The sequence below is a fragment of the Pelodiscus sinensis genome, chromosome 3, assembly GCF_052426305.1.
Source record: "Pelodiscus sinensis isolate ZL-2025 chromosome 3, ASM5242630v1, whole genome shotgun sequence".
Classification (NCBI taxonomy): domain Eukaryota; kingdom Metazoa; phylum Chordata; order Testudines; family Trionychidae; genus Pelodiscus; species Pelodiscus sinensis.
In genome coordinates this window covers 139091176-139115841 of record NC_143054.1, presented here as the reverse complement: position 1 = coordinate 139115841, position 24666 = coordinate 139091176, and the positions used below count along the sequence as shown (strand labels likewise).

The 24666-nt window shown below is 44.0% G+C and overlaps 1 protein-coding gene across 4 annotated transcripts in view; it reads right to left on the bottom strand.

Moving 5' to 3' along the window:
* Positions 1-24666, bottom strand: part of LOC102447280 (maestro heat-like repeat-containing protein family member 1) — an 80170-nt gene that overhangs the window by 13446 nt on the left and 42058 nt on the right. For all 4 annotated transcript variants that reach the window (XM_089777383.1, XM_089777384.1, XM_089777386.1 and 1 more), the window contains 13 exons: positions 23484-23612; positions 19849-19928; positions 16470-16605; positions 15358-15447; positions 13242-13346; positions 10795-10930; positions 9593-9693; positions 7370-7519; positions 4259-4413; positions 1960-2110; positions 1460-1653; positions 730-867; positions 491-608 (listed from right to left, as the gene is read on the bottom strand). In XM_089777383.1, the coding sequence (XP_089633509.1) occupies positions 491-608; positions 730-867; positions 1460-1653; positions 1960-2110; positions 4259-4413; positions 7370-7519; positions 9593-9693; positions 10795-10930; positions 13242-13346; positions 15358-15447; positions 16470-16605; positions 19849-19928; positions 23484-23612 (1683 nt within the window). The remainder of the gene's footprint in view (positions 1-490; positions 609-729; positions 868-1459; positions 1654-1959; positions 2111-4258; positions 4414-7369; positions 7520-9592; positions 9694-10794; positions 10931-13241; positions 13347-15357; positions 15448-16469; positions 16606-19848; positions 19929-23483; positions 23613-24666) is intronic.

Sequence of the window (24666 nt, the reverse complement as noted above, 5' to 3'; positions counted from 1 at the left end):
AAAACGAGACACGGTCAATTAACAACAGGCTTTCCAGTTCTATTTGCTGGGTAGGTAGCCTCTTAACTAAAATCACCCTTTCCTGGAAAATAAACTTTGCTGTTTCAAAAAAGCTCACACCTTACACCCAGAGGTTTAAGCCAGTCATGTTTTTTGAGCACTCGGTCAAGATCAGACTAATATTTAGATTTGACAGTAAATATCCCTTATAGAAATGGTGGTAGTAATGGTTTTCACTGAATTAGATGAGAGGTCATTTAATAAGGATGATCCCTAAGAACAGGAAAGGGAAATGTTCTGCACACTGCACATGGATGTATAGTATGGTTTAATATAGAAAACTAGAACCATTTCTTTGGTGATCTGACTTCATCCCTATCACGTTTGCTGTTGAACTTTTCTATTGCATATGTCTTGTTCACTTTTGGAACTGGCCTGGAGCAAAATACTCTCTAGAACGCCAGCTCCGCAATTAGTTAAAGAAGCTTACCTGAGCATAAAAGGCCCTGGACATAATTTTATCATGCTCATTCTCACTGTTGAGCAGCGGTATCAGCTGGTTAAAAATCCGGTGCAGATTAAGAGGCGTGAAATGCTTTACCATGGCACTGCAACAGGACACAAACATACCTGTGTATTATTAGGTGAAAAATGAATTGTATAGCAGGTTTCTGGAGCAAGGTCCCCAACTGAAGACAAGTTGATGAACGAGTAGCTTTCGCCTCTTACCTTGTGATCTCCATTATTCCACAGTAGTAATCACTGGGGCTGGAGAGCAGGTCCCAACCTCTGTGTTCCTCGACATAGTCTAATACCTCAACATAACCAGCACCTGAAAGCAGGGTCTTCACAGCCTCCAGAGCACAGCTAGATTCAAAACAATTCCAGTGTTGGTGTATTATGTCAGCACCACTCCTGCTCACTACATGAATCTGCAGAAGCCCCAAGACACAGATACCATATTATAACGTAACATTACCTCAACCCTCAGTGCCTGCGTAATATTAGAGTGTGCAGAGACCAGAAGTGGGCAATGGGTGCTGAGCAGTGTTCCCTCTAAGCTGCAGGGCAGCACAGCTTCCCAGGTGATTAACCAGCCCCGCCCTGTCAGAGGCTCACGGCTCTGTGTGAGGAGCTGACTGTCTGAGCGGGGCTGATTAATCACCTGTGAAGCTGTGCAGCTTAGTGGAAACACTGGTGCTGAGTGGTTATTTAATATAAGTGTGGATATTGAAACAATGGGAGGACGACTGTGGGGACATTTCTTCTCCTTTCTGCTCATATATTGCACTCAGCTTCTGTATGTGTGATCCCGAGATCAGCCATTTTGTCCATTCGCTGTAAGTAAGGGAGCCCAGCTGACTGCATGAAAATGTAACAACGCACAGGGAGCTGAACCACAGAAATACTATAGGAGAGACAACCAGGCCAAACAGAGCCTTGACTTTTCAGTAATTACCTGGAAGGATCAAATGCTTTGGGCCTCTGCCCCTGGCCACACTCTTTCCTGTAGACCACCATGTTCTCTAATGGATTCTGCTCAATGACTCGCTGTACATGGCCAAGCACCGCCAATAAGAGGCGAGGGTAAAGTTCCTGCACTGCATCTCTGCAGTTGGGGGTGGAGAGCATCTCACATAGCGCACAGGTCACCTGAAGAGGGTAAAAGAAGATTCTATTACTCTGAGTTCTTAGAAAGAGAGCAAAGGATATGAAATTGACACTCCTCCCCCCAAAAAAGATGCTCAAAAACAAGGGTTATCTAGTTCTTAGGGCCTTAAGGAAAGAGGGGGCCAATATCAACTTGTGATCAAATGAGGAATTTTCCAGGCCCTGAGGGGACAGCCAAAGTGTCTCCCCTCCCCCCGCCTACCAAATAAAAGCATCCCTAAAGGTTTTGCTTTTCCAGTTCTCTCTTTTGCTGTCAAAAAGCCACAGCCTAAATGCTAGTGTACTCACAGCAACGGGCTGGAGGGCGATCTCATCATCAGAGATATTGCTTTTGGCTTTTTGGACTGGTTTTTCCTCCAAGATTGTTATCAGCAGCTGAAGAACATTGAGTGTGGTTTCTCTTCTGGTGCCCAAAAACCTCCATAGCTCAGTTGTGTTGCTACAAACGTAGAGGCCCAAAAATAACACTTTTTTACTTCTATACCAACTTCCATTCAAAGATTTCGGAGGACTGCAGTGAAACAAGCCTCCCAATACTGATGAGCAGCAGTGTAAGTAAAACTAATTAGCCCCATTTTACAGATGGAGCGGTTGCCCTGCACTGGAAAAGAAGAGGCTAAAACAGCCCCAGGTGAGGGCTGGGCCTTGAGCCAAGTGGGAGAAGGCGTAAGGCAGCTAGTCTGCACATGGCTGGTTTATACAAAATGGGCTGCAGAGCAGAGGGTACTCAGGCTTTCTCCAGCTCTGGGGGAGAAGGACTCTCTGCCTGTATAGAAAAAGGTTCCCTGAACAAAGCCATGCTAGGGAAGGTCAGGGGGAGCCAGGGGAGCTCCAGGATGACCAGCTCCCAGACTGAGTCCCTGATGCAGGGGCCAGAGAGGGTACTAGAGCTGTGGGAGGCGACTGGGGATGAGGCGAGTAGGCAGCAGCTCCATCCCCCTTACCAATGATGAGAGTGGCTAGTGCAGACTGTAGTTTGCCCTAGAGGGAAGGGGTGAGACTCAGGACTGCGGTGGGTCATTGAGATAAGTGGTGCGATCAGGGGGAAGCCAGTTCCCTGAAGAGGAGGAACCCAGAGAGCAGGCATCACCCGAAGGCAGCACCCGGGGGAAGGGCACCATGGTCTGGCAGGGACACAGGGCATGGCATGAAGGAGAGGGAAAGGAGAGAGACCTGCCAGAGAAGGGCACTGCAGTGCTGGAGAAGAGCTAATTCCCAGAAGACGAGTAGGAGGTGCAGCAACGAGAGTAAACCTGTGCTGCAAACTCAGGGAGCGGTAAAGTGATTTGGTGGTGGTCAAACAATGAGGCACTGATAAAGCTGGATACAGAACCTGGGGTTCTCACACTTAACCCTGCGCTCAAACCACTAGATAGGAGGCGTCCAGGCCAACTGATGCAGGAGTACAAAGAGGGCCCAGGGTTCCTGGCTGCTGCTGCTGCTTTTGGAGCCGTGGGCCCTTTAAATTGCCAGCAAATCCCTTGGCAGTGCACTCCAGGTGACAGTGGGTGGGGAAAAGTCTAGTGCAGGCGGCGCTGAGGGCTGCCTAATCAGTCCAGCCCCTTCATCCCAAGGCCCTGCCCTTGCCAGAAGCACAGAACTGGGACCCCCTCCCTTGCCCAGGGATCTGGCAAATCTGTCGGCTCACCTGTATACATCCCTCATGCATGGACCTTCTACACAGGTTAAACCTATACTGCTATAACTTGTCTCTCTATATACATATATTGGTGATATCTGGAGTAGAATCATGCCCATGAGCAGAGAGCAGAGAAGTAAGAAACAGCATTCTGGGGGAAAAAACCCGAGGAAGAAGTGATTCCCCATCAATCATATAGAGGCGACACTGGCTTTATTTGTCACAACTGTATGTTACTAGACCAGAAAAGTGGGCTATCATGGTTTCCAGTAAAACCAGCAAGACACTATCACACAGTATAGGTTTTAAACACATCAAATAATTAATCACAACTAAAGCTGGTCCCAAAATTAACTAAATTTGTTGTTAAAATTTTAACTTTTGCCAGAAAGATGATGAATTTCTAATGAAAGAGATATCCCATTTTTCAACTTGCTTTAATCACAACCTAGTACAGTGAGGAACATAATATGAAATCTACATGCATAAAATGCAGGAACAAAAAGAAAGAAGGAACATACATTTGGGCTGTGTCCAGACTCAGGGGTTTTTTCGAAAAAAGTAGCCTTTTTTCGAAAAAACCTCACCTGCGTCTAGACTGCAGCCGCGTTCTTTCGAAATTAAATCGAAAGAACGTGGCTTTTCTTTCGAAGGCGGTAAACCTCAATTTACGAGGAAGAACGCCTTCTTTCGAAAGAGGAACTTTCGAAAGAAGGCGTTCTTGAATGTAAATAGGGCTTCTTCGAAAGAGAGCATCCAGACTCACTGGATGCTTTCTTTCGAAAAAGCAAGCTGCTTTTTCGAAAGTTCAACGTGCAGTCTAGACGCTCTCTTTCGAAAGAGGCTCTTTCAAAAGTATCTTTCGAAAGAGCCTCTTTCGAAAGAGGCTTGCAGTCTAGACATAGCCTTGGAGAACCAAGGCAGAAAGAGCATTGGAAAACTTTCTACCTGTCCCATGGGAGAGGATGGTCCAACAGGATAGGCACCACTTTCTTGGTGTTGTTTCCAGCCAAAAAACACACTGCCCTCAACATTTCCTGCCTCGTAGTGGGTTCATGGATAAGGCTGAGACGCTGGTAAATCCCAGTCAGAGTGTCATCTACCTGTAAGAAACACCCAGTTAAAGATTTTTCCTATACTTGGATACATGTGTTTATATGTTTGGGATGGGGGGATATTGTTTTGTTTCCCCCCTCTGGTGATAAAATGCACAATTTAAATTTCAGACACAGTGATGATAGCAACAGAATGTGTTCCTGTCTCCAAAGGAGACATCTTCCTAAAAACAAAACCAATCAATTTCTGGAGAGTGGTTCTGCATTGTCCTAATTATTTTGTCTAATTGAACTTTAATCTTTAATGGTAGCCTCTCATTGCTTAGAAGTCCCTTTATGCCTTCTCAAAGACTCTATGAAATTTGCAGAGAACTTCAAAAAATTCCCAGTTTCAAAGTTTCACATCTAACAACTACAGTATTTTCCAGGTAGCCTTACAATAATTGTCCAAATCCTTTGTGCTCTTTACTTCTTAATGTACAAACCAAACTGGCTCAAAAATAGGCATGAGAAATTTCAGGAAGAAAAGAGATCGTCTCCTTCAAAAATCTAGAAAGGCTTCAAAATTTGACTTATAACAGAAACTGCTTTACAGCCTTAACTATAGAGTCATTATTGTGGCTCTATAAGAAGACACTGTATGGCTGTGTCTACACGGGCATGAATTTCCGGAACTGTTTAAAACGGAATACTATTCCGTTTTCAGTTTTTCTGGAAAAGGAGCGTCTACATTGGCAGGCTGCTTTTCCGGAAATGCCCTTTTCCTGGAAAAGCGTCTGTGGCCAATGTAGACGCGCTTTTCTGGGAAAGAGCCCCGATCACCATTTTCACGATTGGGGCTTTTTTCCGGAAAAGACTACTGGGCTGTCTACACTGGCCCTTTTCCGGAACAGTGTTCCGGAATAAGGACTTATGCCCGAGCGGGAGCAGAATAGTTTTTCTGGAATAGCGGTTGATTTTGTACAGTAGAGCGTCGTTGCTTTTCAAGAAATTCAAGGGCCAGTGTAGACAGCTCGCAGCTTATTCCGGAAAAGTGGCTGATTTTCCGGAATAAGTGGCCCAGTGTAGACACAGCCTATGGGTATGTCTACACTACAGCGTTATTTCAAAATATCTTATTTTGAAATAGTTTATTCGAAATAAGTTATTTGAAAATAACGTGTCTACACACAAAATGCATTTCAAAATAGCGTTTTGCTATTTTGAAATAGTGCGTCCACACACAGTGTGGACGCTGAATCGCATTTAAGGCTGGTCGGAACCAGGGCATCAGGTCAGGAGTTACTTTGTGTGGCTGCTGCCTGAGGCTATCTGAGGGTTGTGCTTAAAGGGACCCCCCCCCCCCCCCGACAGTTGGTTCTCAGGTTTCTCTGCTTGCTTGACTACCTCAATGAGGGACAGCAAAACATTTTGTCTCTGCATGCTCTGATTGCCCTCACTCGGGACACCACAGCACTCTGCAACATGGAGCCAGAGCTGCCCCGGGCACTCTGGTGCTTCTCATGGACACGTTGCTGCGAGCCTGGCTGCACTTTCTGCAGGCTGCCATCCGGGATGTCCATCGGGGGGCTGTCAGTATCCAGGAGCCCCTGTGAGAGAGCTTCCACCCTGAGGAGCACTAAGAGACTCCCTGGTCTGCCCCACTGGGGGCTTGTGCCTCATTCCTCCCTCACATCTTTCCACTTACCCTTCCCTAACCCCCCTTCCTGATGTAAAATAGAATACATGTATTTTCATGAACACAAACTCTCTTTATTTAACAAAACTGTGGGGGGGATGAAACTCTGGTGAGACTTGAGAAAGGAGGTGGGAGAGGGGAAGAGAGAGAGTGGGCGAGGGGAGGGGGAAACCTGGGAAGAAGGAGCTGGAAGGGGGAAACAAGGAGAAGAAGGGGGAGAAGAAGCTCAGGGTTCAGAGTTGGGGGTCTCGCCGGACCAACTTGATTTTCATGCAAACCTGCTCCTGGGTTCACATGTGGCCGTTGGTGGCCAGGCTGGCAGCTATCCTACCATAGACGGCTGTGTTCCTCCGTCTAGTGAGGAGATCATGGATGTTGGGAGCATCCCCCCCCCCAACCTGAATAAAGTCCATGATCTCAACCCTGGACCAGGAAGGTGCCCACCTTCTCCAGGCGCTGGCAGGCTCCTGGGAGCTGGCAGACTGATCCTGGGGAGCAGTGGAGGGCTGGCTGCCAATGGCTTGCTGGCTCATGTTTTGGGGCCACTGGGTCAGAGGCAGTGACTGCTGGCTCTGGGCTGGCAGGCTTGGAGCTGGCACAGGCACTGTGGCCAGAGTCAACCCCTTTAAGGGCTCCAGAGACGGGGGGAGGGAGAGAAGTGTTCTTGGTTGAGGCTGGGGTGGCCACCAGGGCACCCTGGGAAGGCTGGAGGCCCCCTATTTTGATATAAGTGTTTACACCGCGCTTATTTAAAAATAGCTATATTTAATTTGGTGTTATTCCTCATGGAATGAGGTTTACCAATTTTGAAATAAGCCCTCCGCTATTTCGAATTAATTTCAAAATAGCGGTTTGGCTGTGTAGATGCTAGTAAAGTTATTTTGAAATAACAGCTATTATTTTGAAATAACTTCGCTGTGTAGACATACCCTAGATCTACATTTTTAACTAGAATATCAAGGAATGGAAGCACTTAAAGAAAAATAACCTCCACTGCTCAGATTCTGGTTCTCCAGAAACAGAAGGTATTTCACAATGTTCTGACAAAGTGTATTGGGACTAAGCAATGGACAATTAAGAATGAAAGAACATAAGAATTTATGGCCATACTGGGTCAGACCAATGGTCCGTCTAGCCCAGTATCCTGTCTGATGACAGTAGCCAATGCCAGATGCTCCGGAGGGAGGGAACACAACAGGTAATCCTCACATGATCTCTTCCCTGTCACCCATATTCAGACAGACAATTTCATCACAGGGAGTTGTCAGCCATACCTCCTGGCTCCAGAACAGTCAATTCTAAAAGTGGCCTCTCAGAATCTCCTACCTTCTCCAGATCAGCTCCCCGTTCTTCCAGAATCGCACTGAGAAGTTCTCCAGCTGCCCGAGAGATTTTCCCCCTGGGATCTGTCAACCCATCAAGCGCTGTCAGAACCAGGTTTGTTAGCTGTAGTGGGGTAAAATATTCTGCAAAGGCCTAAAACAAAGAGGAGAAAAAGCATGTCCTGCTGTCACCAGAGCTGGAGTGACCAACTAACAGACAAAATTCAGTTCTGAAAAGGAGAAGAGGGGAGTACGCTAAGCTTGGGACCTAGGAAATCACATGAACTGTGGGGATAATTGAACGTTTATCCAACATTCTTCAAGGATCATTTTCATATTTTAGATGCTTTTAAATTTGTAATTGAAAATCTCTTAGTATATAGATGTTTCAGAAATAATATTAAGAAGCTGCCTTAATTTAAAGCAACAAATCCCAGCAGGGGATTTCAGCACACGAAGAAGAATGGGGGTACGAGGAACCTGAACTACAGCTTCAATGAGAAGGGCCCTACCAAATTCATGGCCATGAAAAAATGCATCATGGACAGTGAAATTTGGTCTCACTCTCCTGCCCTATAAAACCTGGTCTTTTGTGCGCTTTTATTCTGTACTGTACAGAAGACAGTATGTCTTTAATGGGGGAGACATATGTTTCCCAAATTGAGGGTCCTGACGGGAGTGCAAGGACATTGCAAGGTCATTTTAGGAGGGGAAGTTGCAGTATTGCCACCTTTGCTTCTGTGCTTCCTTCAAAGCTGGGTAGCTGGAGAGTGGAGGCTGTTGGCCAGGTCCCCAGCTCAGAAAGCAATTCCTTGCCAGCAGAAGCACAGAAATTAGGGTGGAAATACCAGACCATGCCAACCTTACTTCTGAGGCACCTTCCAGCTGCCTAGCTCTTCGGACCTGTGTAGCCCTCCGAGCTGGACAGCTGGAGAGTGGGGGTTGCTGACTGACAGCCCAGTTCTGCAGGCAGCAGCACAGAAGTCAGGGTGGAAATATCGTACCAGGGCATCCTTACTTCTGTGCTGCTGATGGTGGTGGCAGTTCTACCATTAGCAGCTGCCGCTTTCCAGCTGCCAAGTTCTGAAGGCCGTACAGCTGCCTGCAGCAGCACAGATGTAAGGGTCACAGCACTGCAATGCCCCTACAATCACTTTGTGACCCTCCCCAGCTCCGTTTTGACCCCTACAATTACATCATTGTGAAATTTGAGATTTAAATAGGTGAAATCATGACATTTACAATTTTTTAAATCCTATGACTGGGAAATTGACTATAATGAACCATGAATTTGCTAGGGCCCTACCAATGAAGTATTTCTAAATCATATTTTTTGGTTTTCAGCCAAAAAGTTTTTGGGTTTGGGGTACTTGGTAATTTTGTTTTCTGATGAAAATTCAGTTTTCTGAGCAAACCAGATATTTGTCTCTCAAAAAATTGTTTGGTGAAAACCACAGTTTTTCAGTTGATTAACATTATCAATGGACAAATTTTGAAAAGCCATACTCATACAATAATTGTTGCTGAGCAGCTCTAAAATCAGGTTAATGATTCATTACCCGTAACTCAATCCCTCCCCTTCCCCCCACACACTTTGGCCAATTTTTTGTTTTCAAAAGAAAAGGTTTCCTTGGCCTTTATAGTAAATGCAAATTTAGGAAAAATCAAATCTCCCTAGCCAAAGTTGGAAGGAAATTCAAATAGGGTTCATTTTGATATTTGGCTGCATCCTTCACCAAGAATTTGTGATCAGTGTTTTTATAATACAGGGCTACTCAGTTTTGGAAGCCAGAATGATCCTCACAGCACATGCTGAGGGCTGCAACTTAAGTGTGGTTGCATATACATGCAAATAGATATGCAAATAGCTTCTCTCACACTGACGGCATGAATACAAAGATTAAGACAAGACTACACAACACACAAGCCCCATTTAAGTCAGTTCTGCTGATATTAATAAAATGCAATATTTACCCTATTTCCACTCATATGACAACACTTTCAATGAGCAATGACAGTTCAGGAATTTAACTATTAAAACACATATCAACAGAAGACCATTAGACTGACTACTTTTTTGTTGAGCCCCGCGTAAACCCAAACTGCATCGCAGGCTGCAAACAGATGGGCTGCGGGCCACATGCGGCCAGCGGGCCGTGCTTTGAGTAGCCCTGTTATAATACATAGGAAAACACCATTCATTGGTCAGTGCCTTGAATGTAATTACCTTAGCAATTTGTGAGGTGTTGTTGTAGAACACAGAGGGACTGTATGTTCCCAGATTTTTTAGCGTGTCTACCTTCGTCAGTCCATGTCCCTTCTTAAGCTCTGGAAGAGATACACACCTTTGTGTAATTTGTCATTTCTCAATTAGGTGACATTTCTTTCTGTTCTTGTTAATATGTCTGAATGGGTCATGGTGCTAGTTGGTTCAAAACTCAGTAGAATAGCTAGTGATGCATGTAACACAAGCCCTGCCTTTATATATCACGTGTGAATACTATTATACTTATATAAGCCTGTGAATCAATATTTAATCTGAAAAGTGTGCACCACTCTGAGCTAGTCCTTCTTTTAACACTATATTTCCCTTCTGAAACTGAGCTTCCCACCCTTTGGGAAAATTAAACTATCTTGGTCTGCCCCTCAGCACTATCTCCCCGAAATGAGCAGTTACCCAGAGTAAATCAAGAGCTTCAAAATATACTTCCTCCCCTTAGATGCATTCAGTAGTGAAATAATTAACAATGTTGACCCATGAAATATTATTATTGGCACTTGAGTTAGCACCCATTGAAATAAATAGGAATGCATAGGACAAGTCACATCCAAGAGATGTTGTTTCAGTCTCTTTGCAAGGTCAGGCATACTCCTCTACACTGGTTATAGTTGGGTAACATTGTGAAGGTTTTCATTTCAAATCACAATGACCAGGGATTCCCTTAAAAGATGAAAGCGGAGATTCCAGAGATTCCTAGGGTCAGGTACCCCTCAGTTTGAGGACTACCACCTTAATACTAGATACTAGTTATAAGTCAACTGCATCATTTCCGTGTGTAATTTGCTTCTCCCTTCCCTTATCTCTTCACCCCCCCTCAGGAAAACATTATTTTATTTCCATGGCCTTCCCAGGCACAACAGTTCTGCACCTGCACTGCTAAGGGAAATATGTATTTTCCTTGTCTGTACTTCATGTAGGGCACTGTGGGCTCAACTGGAAACAGATTCTAAATACATAAATAAAAACAGCAGCAGCTGTAACCATTTTTTCTAATTTCTTGATTATGCGGTGCCATGTTATAAAACAATAGAAACGATTACACTAGGAATTTGAAACTAATCTGCTGGTAATAAGAAACGCTTGTAAGGGCTTGCTCCAAGGAGGAACTTTTCAGTTTCCAATGATGTAGAAAAATGGTTTTCACTTACGCCTTTTAACCAGCTGGATACAATACAAGTTGTATACTGCCCGGGCTGCCAAGAAACAGATGTTGTCCACTGGGTCATGGCATCGAAGGGCAAGCAGCCTAACCAGGCGACCTAGTCTGCTGAATTCAATTGATGTCTAATTAAAAAGAAAACAAGTCAATTAGCAGTGGGGTATGTGATCATCAGTCAATATGGGGGGACACCTGGGCTTTGTGCCTATGAACATTTTAAATATTTCCCTCCTAACGCAATATGTTGCTTCAGCTTCATTCTCAAATTAGCATCTTGTAGTCAAAAAGTAAAATAACCTGAAAATCTAAATATTTGGAGTAGGAGCTCTGCAGAATCTTAACTGTCTGTGATTTATAATGGAGATCCTTGTGTACCAGAGGCACTACCTATGACGACAATGGACCAGATCCACAGGTGCACTGGAGGACTACTTTGCATATCTTTGGGGAACAGCAAAGGGTGTTTTTCCTCCTTTGGTACTCCAGCATGACTTTGAACAGCCTCAGGATTACTCTAAGTGGGTCTCTTATGCCAGTAGGGATTGATGGAGTATAGAATGCACCCCCTATGTCACTTTTGCTGGGGCATAAAGCAGCATGGTGGCAGAGTGGCTTAAAGCCAGTTCTAAAAGCCTGAAATTGCTCCTGAGTTCTCTCATGCCTGAGAAATCTTCAGCTGTCTACTTAGATCAGTTTTAAATACCCTTTAAACAATTGGTGTAGTACAAGGGAATTAACAAGGCCAGGGCTGGACCAATAAACTTTAGAAACTGTTCATACCATTGACTACAAGTGAAAATGCAATATATTCTATACGGATGCCTCAATGATTGCGGCTCTCTGGTAGCTGCAAAGAAACTGTGTAGTATGCAGAGGGTCACAGTCTCTATCAAGCCTGTTTCTATAGGGAAAGGACATAGAGCCATATGGGGAGGATGGAGAAGGTACATAGAATGGGATTTCTACTCTGGGCATTGAAAGTGAATGAAGATTTGGGTTCTCAGGTTCACAGTTGAATCAAAGCTCAAGAAGGAGGTCTCTTTATATAGGTGAGAGGTTGGTGTGTTTCTCCAAGAATGGTTAAGTGGACTAAAAAATGGGCAAGCTATGGTAGTAGTTGGTTTATGAATGGCAGCTGTCCATCTTGAAAGATGATGATGTAAGTGCTAAAGCAATCATGTTACTATGTGTCATGCAGCAGCATCATGAGAGGCTAAAAAGTCCAATTCTCAAGCAACCAATCCTGAGAATATACCCCCGCACACACACACACACAAGAGTGTTGGTGACAAAACACATCCCAGTTTGACACCCCAACAGATTTTAGAACTGTCAGATTGATCATGATCAGATTGGAGTTAGTCTTTATGCTATCATGGAAGTACTGAAAAAGACAGGAGGCTTGAGGGGGCACCCAGATATTCTCCAGCAGCTAGAAGTGACCTTTTCTGCTGACTAGGTCAAAAGCCTTTGTAAGATCTAAGAAATCCATGTAAAGAGGCTTTTGCCTTAGTAAGAAGACCATATCAATAGTTGATCTACCAGCATGGAAGCCTCACTGACTTTCTAGATATCCATAACTCTGGATATAATTGACTTCTAGGTTGGTTGTCACTTCATGTGGACCCTACTAAAAACATGGCAATGTAAATGATGGAAAAGTTCAGATTCCAACTTTGCCGCTCAGTCTATCTTTATTATACACAGAATATGACATGAGGTTTTGAGGTTAGCATTGGAAAAGCAGAGGAGATCTATTTTGGGTGAAGTGTGTGGGGGGTAGCTGGTGGCTAAATGGATGGGTGTTGATACCAGGCAACATTTAAAGTTGTTTACAGAAACTTGTCTCAAACATTGCATATAACTATGATGTTACATTTAATTAAACAATACTTACAGTGTTACCTTTATGTTTTTTGTCTAGCAATTTACAAACATTTAAAACCAGTGGTATACTTCGGAATTCCAATATATTGTGGGGTAGAATTACACAAGACAACAACCTGCTTTGCAGGTGATTAAATTCCATAGTAAAGGTGATGCTACAACTAACACAAATATTATTGGAAGGAAAAACAGCCTAAACACAAGAAAAAATAGTTTTTCTTACCCTGAGAAATTTTAAAAGGCTGGTGCTGATTGCATTGACATCGCTTTGGGGAATGGACCAAAGTGAATAACTTCTCAAGGGATACATTTGCACTGAGATAGTGCTAATAAGGCTTTCAGGGTAATTTGTCAGAAGAGTAAGATCTGCTGGAGCTTGACTCCACTGAAATCACTGGCAAAGCTCCTACTGACTTCAATGGAGGCAGTCTCAGTTCCTACATTTTGTTTGCTTATTCTGTGAGTAGTAGGTTGCTTATTTGGGCAGATGTATGTGCTGAAGAATTCTTCTTTATGGAGTGAGGTCAGTAGAGGTAAAGGGTTACTCACATCAAAATTGGGAAGCTTGGCCACGCATCTTAGGATCCGGGCACTGCACCACATTGCCCGTTCCCGCTCATGATCCTTTCTAGAGATGAGCCAGGGCTCTAGGTACTGTAGGCAAAAACAAAGGAGGTCACTGCTCACAAACATAAGTAAAACTGCTAAAAGATTTTGGCCCAGATCCCTCACTGGTGGAAACTGGGGTATTGCTACAGACGTCAGGGAAACTCCTCTGAGTTATACAAGCTAAGGGTGAAGAGGCTCCTTTACCTGACGTTAGGTCTGATACAAAATATAGAATTTCCCTCTATGGGTTTTCAGCAAGAGGATCTCCCTACCTGGGTGGATTTTACTGTCTGCCTCTGTGGGAGCAAAGGGGGCTGAGAGCTGAGGAGCAGCTTCAAACTAGGACACCAGCAGGAGATGAGGAAACTTTGCTTCTGCCTAGTCCAGGGGTGGGGAACCTAAGGCCCAGGGGCCACATGTAGCCCTGGATTGCCTGGATCCAGCCCCCAAGTCTTGGGACTTCCTCCCCCCCCCCCCATATTGGGGAGCCCACATTGGCACTCCAGCCACCCTACCACAAGGCTGGAGCACATAAAATCTACTACACTGGGCCTGCCTAGGTTCTGGTGTGTAAGGGGAATGTGGGGAGTGTCTTTCTGCTTCTCAGTTGGGGCCATGTCAATGAGGGCCTTTTTTAAATTTTGCTTCTCACCCAAAAAAGGTTCCCCACCTCTGGCCTAGTCCATGCCACTAGCCAAAGCAGAAATTGCCTGCATTTCCTGATACTGGCTTCTGGCCTCCAACTTGGCCAGGGGACTAGGAAAGGAAATGTGTGGTGCTCTAGTTTGTGGGGGCAATGCCCTCCCTATCCCCATATCTGCCCATGGGTTCAAGGCTTCTGCCCCACAGGGAGGACCAGGACTCAGCCCTGCATCTCCTGGCTTCAGCTTTAGCTGGGGCTCAGGCTCAGTTTCAGTTGCAGGCCGCCCCGGACTCCCAAGGGGCCAAGGATTTCTGATTGAAAACTGCTGATTTAGGGAGTGTAAGGGGCATTTCTGCCCACAAGTCAAGATTTGGGGAAAAGCACTTCAGAGAGGCATGAGGAGGGAAGTATATTTCTCAGCTGTTACAAAAGTGCTGACATTTCTCTTACACACATTTGATTGTTCTAATGTCTTGAAGAGATTATAAAACCTCTAACATATAATCTCTAGAAAGAGAAGCGTATGGGAGACCATCCCTGGTAGGGCTAATTAAGGCATAAGCAGAATGGCCAAGATTTGTAAAGGTATTTATATAATTCAATGCCTAACTGATGTAGGAGTCTATTCATCAAAAGGGCTTTAGGCACACAGGAGCCAAAATTTCATTGGGCTCTAAGCATCTAAATCACTTCAGAAAATGAAATTCCTAAATATAGTTACAAATTCAAACCTGCAGGTTTGTGTACAGGGCCCCAACTCTTGGAGTCGTCTCCTGAGGGCAGACGCCCAGCTTTCATGATTGTGAAGAAAAGTTTGAAAACGTGACCTGAGCATCGCGGTGTAGAGGTGCCTGCCTGTGTCTGCTAAAAGCCTGACACTACGGCTCTTAGAGATGTGAACTACTTTGTGCAGACCAATAGGACACACACTCCAAGGGAACCATTTTGCCAAACCATCTTGCCAAAACAGCCCCACTGAAGAACTCTATGTATGGTGAAAAGAGAAGAGTGGGCCCAGACCACCCACCCAAGTGGATATACTCTGATGCCGGGCGAAATACTGAGAGGGCCCTTTGCTGCTATCCCTGTTTCTCTGGGATGAAGAGGTCACCCCTGCTTCCCTCTAGGGTAGTGGAGCCCTGATAATGATCCTGAGGTGCACAGGGGTCCCATATCACTGTTCCTGCCTCTTTGGGAGAAGAAAGGGAGTTCACTGCCACTGCCACTCCCTTTGATGGACGAAGTAGGCTAGAGCATAGGGCTGTAGCCAAGGGATCCCAATGTTGCGGTGTGCCTTTGGCTCCAGATTGTCTTAATTCAGCCCTGAGCTCAGAGGGGACAGGCGAACCATGACTGGACAGTTTTTCTTTTATAACTCCTTTTTCCTCTCTCGCACGTCCCACAGTTGCTTACCTCCAAAATCTTCTGGGCCTCCACAGGACATTCGAATACCAAACCCTCAAGCATTCCTCTCAAGGCATCTATAGTTTCCTTGTACAGAGACTAGCAGAGGAGGCAGTGAAATGGTAAGTGTCATATAACCTGACATTCTATGGGCAGCATGAGGTATAGGATACTTCTTTAGAGAGACAGGATGAGTCCCTTAGCCTCTCTGTGCCTCAGTTGCCTATCTGTAAAATAGGGATAACAGCACTTCTCTACTTTATAGGGCTGATGTGAAGATAAATATATTAAAATTGTGTGGTGTTCAGATACCTGGCAATGGAATCCATATAACATCATTAGGAACAATAATTTTGCTCATTCAGATATATGCACTCACTATTATTTTCTGGAGAGCTGCCTTAAACTCCTGCTAAGAACAAGATGTGAAATGGGCTAGCCATTTTCAGCACAGATTATGATTCAAAGATCAATAACAGTGAAATGGCCACAGACACACTGGCCTGTGAACATTGTTCAAAAATCAAGTCACAAAGTGAGAAAAAGAATCACTCTTTAAAAATCAAATTCTGTCATTGGGATAATATTTTTTCCTGAACTACTTCCCAGGCTAAGAAAACACCACCTATGGTTATGGTACCAGACCCATTCTCTTCTCAGGAGCCAACACCCTAGTTAATTTAAAACTGTGATATTCCATTATTTTCCTTCTGCCCTGTCTGTGGTGAAATAATTTGAGACTAAGCAGAACAGAGGCACCCTTAGTACAGAGTCCCAGGTGTACATACACTGGTGAAGCTTGCACACTTTGTCACGTTACCTATTAGTAACAGAGCTTATTTCTTTTTAATTAGACATCAATTGAATTCTGCAGACGGGGTTGCCTCGTTAGACTGCCCACTTTTTATTGTCATGATCTAGTGAACAGCATCTGGTTCTCGGCACCCAGGCTTATATTCAATTTGTAATCTCTCCTACTAGTCAAAAACGGTAAGTAACACTTAACATTCTTATTCTAGATCTCAGAATGAAGCTCTTATCAGGCCAAGTGGGGCCTGATGAATTAAAAATGCATAGGGCTTTTCTTATGATGAGGTTGGTTCTTTTTAAGGACAGATTACCTCTGAGAGTTGGCGTTGTATATTGTCACATGCCTCTGCTAACATGGTCTCTACTGGTGGCAGAGAAAAGACACTTTTGTAGCATGCCCGAAGTAGATTAGCTTTCTTCTCAGGTTTCAGTGGTGGCTTCAGCTTTCTGATGGAAGAGAGAAATTAGCATTATGACAATGTCTGGAAACCAGAGTAAGAACAAAGGAATCATTCATTAGTTCCCTTCCACCCTATTAGTGGTTAAGCACCACCAACCATAATGAGGTATTTGCTCTGACCATACTATGCAACAGAAAAGTGTGAGTGGGGGTATGTACCAAGATAACAGCTCTAATATCATGCACCAAAACTTATTTTAATAAGTGCCCTACTTAGTGATAAATTTATATCCCAGAGATAGGAAAATTAGCTTTTTCCTCACTTTCTTTAGAGGGAGTTCATAAAGCACACAGTAAGTTAACTATGTCAATAAATATTGCTTATGGGTAGATCTTGGTATAAACCAGGGAACAAACCATGTTTGAATTCTGAAGTCTTTGTTGACAATTCAATATATACATATTTTTGCAAACCACAAGGCTTCCGTTGCTTTAGTCAGAAAATATAGTGGCACCATCTACTGGCCATAATCCTGCTGCACCCTTTTTGCATTTCTAGCACAATGTACATGTTGTACAGCGTGTATAGGCTTGCAAGAGTTAGATTTTATGTTGATAAACATTGATTTCACCATACAAAGAAACCAATGAAAAATATTTCCACTGATAATAATCTAAATGTACAGGGAGCCAACAAAAGAGAAAGGTTGCTTGAGAACTTGTTAGAGTCTAAGGGTAATATTCTTTTTTTATTCTGACATGTGTTGTTGATCATTTGTATTTTAACTTTTAATTTAAATTCATAAAAATAAAAAACTTGATATAAACTTGAATATTATCTGTCAAAATTATGAAGAATAAAAATTGAATTCTGCCAAGCCTAAGTATGTACCATTGCCTGGACTACCTGGCTTAGATAGGCTTGCTCAAGTGTATGGTAATTATTTCACCCTCTGCTAGCTGTAATACAATCATGACAGTTTCATGGTTTACAGCTGGTAGATAGTAAACAAAATGTAAACTAATGCTTTCAAAGTATTTGCATTAAGCGTTCAGTGTCAGTAATATCTTAGTTTTGGTTGTGCTCATATTTAAAATTCTTCGTATCCTTTTGCCTCTGCCAAACTGACCACCATTTTTTTAACAAAATCATATATGACAAAATTACGTCAACGGCTCTTTGTTGAACGAGTGAAATATGCTGTAAGTATACTTGTAACAAGCTAACAACCAAATTAATGCAACCTATGCAGTATACGGTACAGGTGAGCGGCACCTTTACATTTCAGCAAGTTGAAGCAATTTCTCATAACATTTTGTGACTGACAAATTTGTTTCCTGAAGTTTATTACCCAGGATTCTATGCAACTATAAAAACAGTTTGTTGCAACTTCATAACAAATATTGAGCTGGACTGTCAGACTAAAGATACAGCTGGTGGCCATCAGAGAGCTAGCTGGTTATCTCCATCATTTTCTGCCTGGCCCTGATCCCAGGAGTCAGAGTAACCTGAGGAAGTGTTTGGCATTTGAGGACAGTTAGAGAAGGTATGGCCAGAGTGCATTGTGATCCATGTCCTGATATATCCATTACATTAGGGATTAGTGTAAGGCTTTGTGGAGAGTGCACAGTGACCATGTCTGTCGCTAAACCTTGTGAGTGTGGAATGTGATCCTACCATAGTCTTTAGCTTCCTCCCTGCCCTCTTTGGTGTAATTTGTACACTGAGGGACACTAAGGCCATGTCTACACTGCACAGTTATTTTGGAATAAGGTACACTGGAATAGTTATTCCGAAATGGCTTATTTTGAAATAGCACGTCTACACTGCAGGGAGCCTCAAAATTAGTCCGAGGCAGGCTTCCCTAATGTAGACATGCTAATCTGATTTAGAGCCCCAGGAAGAATAACTAGGAGTGGCCCTGGTAAGAGGCTATTTCGAAATAGCAGCAGTGGAGTGTCCACACACACCTTATTTCAAAATAGCTATTTCAGAATAGGTGTTATTCTTCGTAGAATGAGGTTTACAGAAGTTGAAAAAAGCTGTCTGTTATTTTGAAATTATTTCAAAATAACAGAATTGCTGTGTAGATGCACGCATAGTTATTTCAGAATAACAGCCATTATTCCAAAATAACTTTGCTGTTTGGACACACCCTAAGGTACGTCTACATTGCAGCACTATTTTGAAATAACTAGCACTATTCTGAAATAATGTAGTCTGCATCTACACAGCAGGCAGTTATTTCAAAATATTGTCAAAATCCTGTCAAGCCGGAGGACGTCTTACTCCGACTCCTGTAACCCTCATTGTATGAAGAGCAAGAGAAGTCTAAGGAAGAGTGCTCTATTTCTAAATAAGTGCTGTGTAAACACTCCCTGTTTCGAAATAAGGTATTTTGAATTAAGATACACAATTGATGTAGCTCAATTTGCACAGCTTATTTTGAGTTAAGCCCTGCAGTGTAGACGCACCCTAAGGAGTAAAGAGTTTGCTGTGACTATGGCTGACCCATATGCAAGTGGACCCAAAGGAAGGGGAGAAGGCTCTTTACACAACTTCACAGGGGCCATACACAATTTGACCTGTCTTGTATCTGTAATAAAGTCTCAGCAGGGTAGCTATGTTAATCTGTAACCTGAAAAACTATGAGTAGCCCTGTGGCATCTTAGAGACTACAAAAATATGTACAGCCTCTCTCTGACTTATGAACCGGTTACGGACCAAGCACTTGGTCGTAACTCGGTTTGTTTGTAAGTCGGACCCCATAGAATTACACACGACCGCGGTGTTCGTAAGCGAGGATCGCGTTCGTAACTCAGGGTCTGCCGTTTATGACAGTGTCGGTCGTAACTGTGAACAGTCATAAGTCGACCGTTTTCAACTCGGGGACCGGGTGTATAGTATCATGAGCTTTCATGGGCAAAACCCATACTACTCACTGAATCTGTAATATATGTAATACTACTTCATGCCTCTGTGGTTCTTGTGCCTTGTACAGGGGAAAGGAGAAAAGAATCTGAAGAGCCAGAATGTGTCTGGCTTGTCTCTGGTACTGTGATGTCTCCCCAACCCATGCAATCAGGCACTGCTTGCCACATACTCCACAGTATCCATTTCAAAAATGCTGCAATAAATTACAGAAACTTTGACCCAAACCACCAGGGAAACCTTTTTTTAGTTGCTCACAGAAAAGCTCTTCACTTTACCAAGTGCTATCCTAGGGGTAATATGGAGCAGAGACTCAAGACTGAAATCTGATGGCATGCTGGTTGAACTTTCACAATACCTCAGATTTGTGACAACAATCATGGCCTGCTGGCGCACGGGGTTAGACAGCAAGTTCACTGACTCTTCTTCAATCAGCTTCTGTAAATCAAAGAGGTGACAGAATAGAAGCAAGTGAGCACCAGCTTTGACCATCAACACCCTATCCTTATTTTCTCCCAGACACCGGATATTATACAGTTCTGCAGCACCAGTCAGTACTAGTGTAAGCAACACACCTGCTGGGTGTGGTGTACTATTCCATGCAGTGGCATGTAGATCACTTGAGGGTACGTCTACACAGCACCCTAAACTCGAAATAAGATACACACTTTGCATAATGCAAAGCGTGTATCTTATTTCAAATCTATTTCAGAATAGCTTATTTTGAAATTTGGTGCATCTACACAGCACCAAATTTCGAAATAATGTGCTATTTCGATCCATCCCTTAACCTTTATGCAATGAGGTTTACCAGGATGGCAAAATAGCATGCACGTTACTTCAAAAAATATTTCAAAATAATGGGCAGCTTGTGTAGACGCGAGGTAGCTATTTTGGGATACCTCCAGTATCCCAAAATAGCCATGCAATGTAGACATACCCTTACAGAGAGAAAGAATGAGTGTGCTCTATGGCCTTAGCTGGGACCCAGCTGGCATTTAGCACAAGCTGTAGTGGTTCATGCACTAAGCTCCAGAAATCCCAGGTTCAGTTTTGCCTGCTGGCATTACACTAGCTTCAGAGAGAAACAGAGCTGCTATTTAATCTCCGGAGCTCTCCAGATCTTAACTGTAAGAAGAATTTGACTATAGATCAAGTGACTAAAACAATTTCAAGTCCTTTTTAAAGAGGAAATCTATCCAGCCCCTGCCATATCTCATTTTCTATGTGCCATAAAAACCTTCTTAAACTGATTCAGTCAGTATCTCCACAATACACAGGTAGACAGTTCTGAGAGATCCTGGGAGAGGCTTCCAAGTTCTGCTAAAGGCGCATGGGTGCCCTGACAGGTTCGGCAGAAAGAGCAGGGTGGCTAAAAGCAGCATTGGTGGTCATTGCACTATATATTTGAGTGCTAGGGGTATGCAGTGTGCATGCATTTAAATGCTGAAAGCTGGTCTCTGGATGCTGGGCATGCACTCAAGATACGAGTGACTGTAAATTGCAGGAGGCCAGCAATAACAGTAGTCAGGGTTTATTCTGACAGGCCATGTAAACTGTGATAATTGAGGCTATGTCTACACTGCAGTAGTCCCATGCTGGCTGGCCTGGGCTCAGGGGTGTTTAATTGCAGGGTAGACATTCAGGCTCAGGCTGCAGGCTGGACTCTAGCACTCCCAAATCTTGAGGTGTAGCTCAAGCCCAAACATCTACACCACAATTAAACAATCCCTGAGCCCGAGCCTGCCAGACTCAGTCAGCTAGCACAGGCCAGCCAACAGTAGTGTAAACCTACCCTAAGAAAGGTGCAGAGTCAACATAGCACAGATGGAGAATATATGATAAAACAGAGCTGTCCACGTGCTGAACCTTTTAAAGACCCAAAGACTGCATGTTCCTTCTCCAGATCCTGCTAAATCTAAAATTGCTCAGTGTTGAGAAAACCTCCCCGCAGCCACCAACCAGTGAAACACCAGGCCATGGTGAAAAGATATCACCGAAGTGGCAATGGGGAAAGATATCACTGTAGTTTTATTGGGAAAGTAAGGGTTCTTTCTTCATCTGCTCCCCCCCGCCTCCGCCTCCCCCAGCTGGACTATTCCTCTGGGTCCCTGCTCGCTCACAGTCATTTCAGGCTGCCTCAACTGGGGGTTTACAGCATGCTTGAACCTCCTGGCCATTTCATTACTGGATGGCTTCCCTCCCTACTATTTCCTCTGTCATAGCCTAAGTCTGAGGCACATGGCTGGGGCTCCCAACTAACTGCTGCTCTATGTTACCCCTACCTAAGGGCTTTCTCCACTGATCCCCTGTATTCCCATAAATTCAATGTTGCCTCTGACTGCTTGTCATGAATAAGGCTAGGGATTCGCTAACCTGGATGCACCCATAATGTCACAGCTTCAAAAGAGGGTCAGATTGGCCTGCCTTACAGAGGCTTGGTTGGCCTTTGACTGAAGAGGGAATTCACCTCAACACCAGTGTTCCCGCTAAGCTGCATGGCAGCACAGCTTCACAGGTGATTAATCAGCCTCTCCCAGTCAGAAGCTCAGGACTCCAGGCAGGGAGCTGACTGACTGGGAAGAGTAATTAATCACCTGTAAAGCTGTGCCTGTCATGCAGCTTAGAGGGAACACTGCTCAACACCCGTCCAGAGTCATCCACCCATGTAACCATTTACAACTGAGGCCAACGCCTCAGACTTTGCCATTGTTGCGATATTATCTCACCACGTGGGGCCTCACAAATATCTCCATCCCTGTACTTTTTATTCTTGGAAACCTTTCACCCGAGTGGATGACAATACATCTGGGAAAGAGATGTAGGGATCCAGGTGGCTTTTGAGGGAATGGCACCACCTCCTAGAAGAAGCCTCACTCCTGGCCCCGGTCCTAATGGAACACAAGGATCTGGAGGATCTATGTCTTAACTAACATTTAGAATGACTGATTTCTCTTCTTTGTTTGCCTCAACTTTGTACTAACCTATCACCCAGGGATAAGAAACAGAAAGGCAGATGCCCTCCCCAACAAAGATGAATATCATGAACCTGGCGAAGAGTTCTCTGCCACCATGCTCAGGGTGTCCACATTTATCAACATCTGTCAAAGTCTGACATCCTCCATCCACTCCTTGCTCCCCAACAACCCATTTGCCACCCAGATCCACAAGAATCTGAATAATGAAGTTACCCAACCAGATTCCTAGTTCTGACTACGAAATAGCCACCTCTATCACAAGAATTGTATTATGTTCCGGGGAGACAACTTTGGCTTCAGGTATTAACATTATGCTTCATTTCACTACATGCAGGCCATTTTGGCTAATTCATGAGCTGGAATTTGGTTTTGATGAGCTTCTAATGACCAGGCCTGTCAGCTTACTGCAAGTTCTATGTCTGTACCAAGAACCCACAATCAAGATCTTTAGGAGTCCTCTAGCCCAGGGGTCGGCAAATAGCAGCCCATAGGCCAGATCCAGTCTGCCGGGGTTAGTCTCTGGTGGGCCCACACATTGCTGTATTTACCTGTGCCTCTGCAGGTATGGGGGATCAAAACTCCTGTTGGCCGTAGAACACTGTTCCCAGCTAATGGGAGTTGTGATTGCCCGCACTTGTGGAGGAACAGGTAAATATAGCAACAGCGGCCCACCAGAGGCTAACCCTACTGAACCACCACCATTTTATTGCCCACACCTTGAAAGATCCCAGATCTACGTGGACTAGCCTTGCAACCAGGTTCCAGCAACTGATTCAAAGTGCCGCACCTGTGTATGTGGCTGCATGTCCTCAAAGTCTGCACACAAACTCCATCACTCCCAGTGTTTTACTGTCAGTATTTCTCAGAATTCTCTATAATTGCTCATTAACTTTGATCCAATGAACCGAGGCCCTGGGCCAGATTCTGCATTCATTTCTAGGGTGTAAAATGTGAAGCCCGTGGAGATACTCCAAGAATTAGACAGCTGTAACGGAGAGCTGTGTATTTTACTCACCACCATGAAAGCCACAATCATTGTTTTCTGTGAGAATTCATGGGCTTCTTTTGCTTTTTGGGCAATGTCGCCAACAGTTCTGGTGAATGCAGCCACTGACCTCAGAAAATTCAGCTTCAGACTTAGGTTCTAAGTGATGAATGGGGAGAGGGACAGATTAATAGCACAGAACTCTATGTCAGGAGATATAAAGCAGTTTAGGTCTTGGCTAGACTAGAACATAACATTGTGATGTAGTTCCAGCTAGTTTGCTTCTACTAATAGAGTAAAATGTTGACACCATCTCCCCTCACAGGCCTTAACTCAACCAGTTTATCACACTCTAAAGCATGCTGACTTTCTCTACGAGAGTTTTAAAAGGTGTTAATTCAGTGGTGGGCAATCTGCAGCCCGAAGTCTGTGGTTGCATACAAAATTTTGTATCTGCATCCACATCTGTATCTGCAAAAATGAGACAGGGATATTTGCATCCACATCCATGGATACCTGCAGATATAAATCGGATAGCTTCCATGTTGCTATATAAAATTTATATTCACATCCATAAAAGTGACCCGCAGATATAAAGTGGCTATCTAAGGATTAGCCACATGCAGCCCATCTGGGGTTCTACGAGTGGCCCACAAGACATTTTGTTTACTGTGGCCCACACACAGGATTGCCAGATTCCATTCATTTCTATCCACATACATTTTTTCCTACCAGTATTAATAAAGGGACATTTGCATAAAGAAAGGGCCCATGAGCTGAAGTCCATGCTGATTGCACACAACATTAACTGGAAAAGCTGAGCACTCCCTCTTCATCCAATCAAAGTATTGCTATGGTTCAATCCGCACACCCCGCAAATTCTAGGTATGTTAATGCAGTTAGCAAAACTACCCTATCCCTGGAGACCATATTGATTATGACAATTTTGCAACCCACTGAGTTGAAGGAGGCAGCCCACTCACTAGCCAAGGTTGCCCATCACTCTATTAATTAGACCAAGATAGCTAATGCTATATAACATTATGCTTTTATAGCCTAGTCTAGATAAGGCCTTAGAGAGCTCATATCAAAGCACATTAGTCCCTTACTCACTTTCCTGTTCCACATTCTGAGGCTAAATCTACACTAGAGGCCTTACAGTGACACAGCTATACCGCTGAAGCTGCAACACTGTATGGTCTCCCGTGTCGCT